The sequence below is a fragment of the Musa acuminata genome, chromosome BXJ3-6, assembly GCF_036884655.1.
Source record: "Musa acuminata AAA Group cultivar baxijiao chromosome BXJ3-6, Cavendish_Baxijiao_AAA, whole genome shotgun sequence".
Classification (NCBI taxonomy): domain Eukaryota; kingdom Viridiplantae; phylum Streptophyta; class Magnoliopsida; order Zingiberales; family Musaceae; genus Musa; species Musa acuminata.
In genome coordinates, this window is record NC_088354.1 from 11,843,897 (window position 1) to 11,848,866 (window position 4,970).

General features: G+C 41.1%; 1 protein-coding gene across 2 annotated transcripts; it reads right to left on the reverse strand.

The window, feature by feature from the left end:
* Positions 1–3,270, reverse strand: LOC135640403 (tubulin beta-1 chain). Of its 2 annotated transcripts, none has more exons than XM_065154795.1 (4): positions 3,221–3,270; positions 2,184–2,583; positions 1,557–1,826; positions 1–928 (listed from the first exon to the last, which is right to left on the reverse strand). In XM_065154795.1, the coding sequence occupies exons 2-4, from the start codon at positions 2,575–2,577 to the stop codon at positions 249–251; spliced, it is 1,344 nt and encodes a 447-aa protein (XP_065010867.1). In that variant the 5' UTR covers positions 2,578–2,583; positions 3,221–3,270; the 3' UTR covers positions 1–248. The 2 variants fall into 2 exon arrangements, with proteins under 2 accessions (XP_065010867.1, XP_065010866.1); XM_065154794.1 differs by having other exon boundaries at positions 3,155–3,270.
* Between the last annotated feature and the right edge of the window lie 1,700 nt (positions 3,271–4,970).

Sequence of the window (4,970 nt, forward strand, 5' to 3'; positions counted from 1 at the left end):
CTCATCGGCATCAAATACTGGCATCGCCCTGACAGCAATAGCAGATAATTATCTTACACCACATACTTGAACGATCATCTGATTCATTAACATACACATGCATATTAAGCAATATGTCATCATAGCAACGGATTCAGGTACATTAGCTGCTACAGTACCAGAGAAATGCATAGCTACTACTGGCACGTAATATCAAAAGCAATACGGCAAGATAATCACTACATGCAGCAACTTGTTCGGTCTACATATCACATCTCTTGGGGTATTTCCTCCTCCTCGTCCTCGTAATCACCCTCTTCGTCGGCAGTGGCATCCTGATACTGCTGGTACTCTGATACGAGGTCGTTCATGTTGCTCTCAGCTTCAGTGAACTCCATCTCATCCATACCCTCCCCGGTGTACCAGTGCAAGAAAGCCTTTCTCCTAAACATGGCAGTGAACTGCTCACTCACCCTCCTAAACATTTCCTGAATCGATGTCGAGTTCCCAATGAAGGTGGATGCCATAGAGAGACCCCTAGGTGGTATGTCACACACACTGGACTTCACATTGTTGGGAATCCACTCCACAAAGTAGGATGAGTTCTTGTTCTGGACATTGATCATCTGCTCATCAACTTCTTTAGTACTCATTTTGCCTCTGAACATAGCAGAGGCTGTGAGATAGCGACCATGGCGAGGATCAGCAGCACACATCATGTTCTTAGCATCCCACATCTGTTGGGTCAGCTCGGGGACAGTCAGGGCACGGTACTGTTGTGATCCCCGTGAGGTCAAGGGTGCAAAACCAACCATAAAGAAGTGGAGACGAGGGAAGGGGATCAGATTCACAGCCAGCTTTCGGAGGTCAGAATTGAGTTGCCCAGGGAACCGGAGGCAGCATGTGACACCGCTCATGGTTGCAGATATCAAGTGATTCAAGTCTCCAACTGATAAGAGCAACCAAGATATAAGATTCCAAGTACCAGTTTTGCCAACAATAAACACAAATATTATACAAACAATGAATGCAAATAAAAAGCATAACAAGTCAAAGACACTACAGGAAATAACACGACCAAACCAAACAATTCAGGTTGGTTGTTTTCATTCAGTTTACACCAGTTCAACAGTGCTGCCATGTACTTTTTGTAAATTGGCTCATTAACTAGTAAACCTACTGGTGTAACATGTCCTGACAATAGATGAGCATGGAGGAAAAAAGCAGTGCCGTTGTAGCATATTTTATAAACCACAATTTCGAAAAGTGCTTAAGTTGTAAAGCATGAAACTATATCTTTTCAACATCACAGAAATGTGATGTTTACTTATAGAGGGGTGAAAAAAAAAAAAAGGGTTTTGTTTCTCATCAAGTGCCATTGTGGCCTTCCTCCGCATAAATGCTGTTGTATCATCTTCATGATAACATAACTATTAAACGTGCTATCATTATCAAGAAAACGACTCTGACACAAAAGCAACTCCTCTTTTTGTTGCTAAATTGAAATAAAAACCATAATTCATAGTTTAACCACAAGTTTGAACAAGGATAAGAAAACATTAAATGGTGTGACTTACAGCTGGGAGTGGTTAACTTGAGAGTGCGGAAGCATATATCATAAAGTGCCTCATTATCCAGTACCATGCATTCGTCTGCATTCTCAACTAACTGGTGGACGGAAAGGGTTGCATTGTAGGGCTCAACAACGGTGTCTGAAACCTTGGGTGAAGGGAAAACAGAGAAGGTCAGCATCATCCGATCAGGATACTCCTCCCTGATCTTTGATATCAACAGAGTTCCCATTCCAGAACCAGTTCCTCCACCAAGAGAGTGGCATACTTGGAATCCTGAAAAGAAAAACACATCTACTATGAGTGAAAGTGCATTTTAAGTGTTAAATATGTGTAATAAACAAGCTCATGATATCTAAACAGTAAAGAAAACATCACATTCCACCAACTTCTAAAATAGCAAACAAAAGAATAAAAATGCCAGTGAACAATTCCAAAAGATTAGAGAATTTTCTTAAGATTAAGTGCATTTCTACAAAGAAATTGAAGTTTAGGCGATAAGAAAGGGTTGAGTTCACTCTGAAGTATCAATGAGTATTGCTTTGATTTCATGAGACAACAAATCAAATCAAAAAGATATCAAAATGCAGATGAACTAAAACTACGCATAAATAAGAGAGAAGGCAATTATACCCTGAAGGCAGTCACAGTTCTCAGCCTCCTTCCTCACCACATCGAGAACCGAGTCAATGAGCTCAGCTCCTTCGGTGTAGTGACCCTTAGCCCAGTTGTTTCCAGCACCAGACTGACCGAAGACAAAGTTATCAGGGCGGAAGATCTGGCCATAGGTCCCAGTTCGTACGCTGTCCATGGTACCAGGCTCCAGATCCATCAGCACGGCCCTGGGGACGTACCTCCCACAGGAAGCCTCATTGTAGTACACGTTGACACGCTCCAGCTGGAGATCTGACGTCCCAGTGTACCTCCCGGTGGGATCGATCCCATGCTCATCACACACCACTTCCCAGAACTTAGACCCGATCTGATTACCGCACTGACCACCCTGGACGTGGAGGATTTCTCTCATTGTTGTCTAAATCAAAGAAAACGAAGCAAGATTAGGACTGACAACGGAATCGGTTTCCGAAGGTTCTCCAAAACCCTCAGAGAATTCAAACCCTGATATTCAATTGAAGCGTAAGACAACAGATCCAAGCATATTCACCCAAATGCAAAGAATCATGTAAGAAAATAGAAATCCTCGCATTCCTAAGAATTGGCTCTGGGATCTCACCACGATGGTGAAATCAAGAACTGTTCTGGGAAAACTCCCCAGTACAAACCAAAACACAGAACAAAATGCAGATCCGTATCATCCCAAAGATCAAATCAACCAGATCAACAGTACAACATTCATCCATATAAAGCATGCCATAGCAATTCACATGAACTCAAACCCATTAAATTGAAATTTCAAAGATTGTTCTCAAAGAAATGTGGGTAAAACCAAAAACCCACTCATATTCAAGAATTATACACGGATCAAAACAAATTGGTTCGAAATCTCGTGCAAAAACCCAAAGACTCTGTTTCCTCGATCGGAACGAACCATTCGCCACAAAGAATTGCAAGAACCGTCGGGAAAAAGCAAAAGAACTCCATACCGCAAAGATCTTGGAGCAATATGCCGCGAGTGGAAGGATGGATGGATCGCGGAATGGAGGGCTTACCGGCGAGAGCAAGGGGATCGGGGTGGCTTCGAGAGTGTCAGAACGGGGTTTTGAAGGGCTCGAGGCGTGGCGAAGCCTTGCAACGGGTTCATATAGGTGACCCAAAAGGATCGGACGGCCAAAGCTCTTTCCCTCCTTTTTCTCCTGACGATCTCTCGGATGCCGTCCGATGTGCAGATCGGACGGCTGTCGACGCGGGTGTCGCTTGCGGGAACCGGTGCTTTGAGTTTTGAAAATGATAGAAAACCTTAGATGACGATAATGCCCTTTCGAAGGATTTCAGTTAATGGCCATTCTGTCCTCCATTTGTTTCGGGGTTAAGTCCGTAATTACGTGGCAGTTACACCGCAAACGTTGTCTCGTGGCGGTGCGCCTCAGCTTGACCTTTTTCTTCCAGCCGTTGGATTCGGAATTGGATGGCTCAGATGTATTGTCGCGTCAAGGGCCAAGTACACCCGCTCTATTGATCAATTTTGTTCAAATTTATCGATTATGAAAACTTACCGTAAGAAATTGAATACCATCGGCTGGTGAGTCGGCTCCAATCGGCATAATTGATTCACTGTCAAGGGTGCTAGTTCATTTGTATCTCTTTCGTATCAACGTGGGAGTGTTGATGTGATGAACTAGCATTGAAAATCTATAAGGGAGACGGTTTATCGAGACTGATTTAATTTTGGAGTGGTGAGGTCAAATAGAGAAATTGGGATTTGTTCGATCGCGAGATCCTCTCTTGATTATTGTGTCATCTTCAAGATGTAGGGTTGTCTCTTGGTCGCTAATGATTATACGATCAATGTTGAGAGGTTTTTTGACTCAACCTCTTTGATGCTTAAGTCAATATAAGATGGAGAGGATAAAAAATAATGATAATATAAGTTATATAAAAATAAGAGAGTAAAGAATCAAGGTGTAGCTCTTATACCGGGGTGCTCTACACTCTGGACTTGTGTTAATCGAGGTGGTAGAGGTATTAATAAGGGTGTGACCTGTATAGCGGATGAGTTAATATGGGTAATTTAGATGAAAAGGTTCGGACTTACTATCAGGATGGTTACCGATTCTCATGCGTTTGTTGTCATTTAGTTCGAAGGGAGCTAGAGGATACCAAATGTCCCTATCACATGAAATTATATATATATATATATATATATATATATATATATATATATATATATATATATATATATATATATATATATATATATATATATATATATGCATGAAATTATACTATAAAATATGTAGGTAGTACAAAACCTTCGAAATAAAAGGAAGCATTTATTTCAAGTCCGAGTGGCTCAACCAGGTTTAGGAGATGTTATTAATCATCATTCATGTAGTAAAAGTGTATTTTGATTTTGTCAGTTGCAATCCTTCAACTTGTTATATACTACTCATAACTTGCTACAGGCTAAGTATTACTAAGTTGAGGAAGTTCACATCAAATCATTAAATGTGACAGATGTATTTGTTTTCATATAGAATTTCATCTTAAGTTTAAAAGAATATATGAAATTCAAAGTGTGTGAAAGGCTGAACATCTCTTTTCAACTTTACCTTCAAACCATTACTCGGAAAGACTCCTTAGGCTATAAAAAGGAGTGACAGGACATTTGGTCTCCATGCAAAAATTTGTTTTATCCCGCTGTGATATGTTTTGCTGCCACTGGATGTTGATGTGTGAAGCACAAGGAAGAAGACAAGAAGCTGGCACTGGCACTGACACTGACACTGAATTTCTCAGAAG

Excerpts from the sequence above, each read along its gene's own strand:
- LOC135640403 (XM_065154795.1), bottom strand. The coding sequence starts at position 2,577 with ATGAGAGAAATCCTCCACGTCCAGGGTGGTCAGTGCGGTAATCAGATC. Across the intron at positions 1,827-2,183 it reads GAACTGTGACTGCCTTCAGG|GATTCCAAGTATGCCACTCT; the intron begins GTATAATTGCCT and ends TTTTCTTTTCAG. Across the intron at positions 929-1,556 it reads CAAGTTAACCACTCCCAGCT|TTGGAGACTTGAATCACTTG; the intron begins GTAAGTCACACC and ends TGCTCTTATCAG.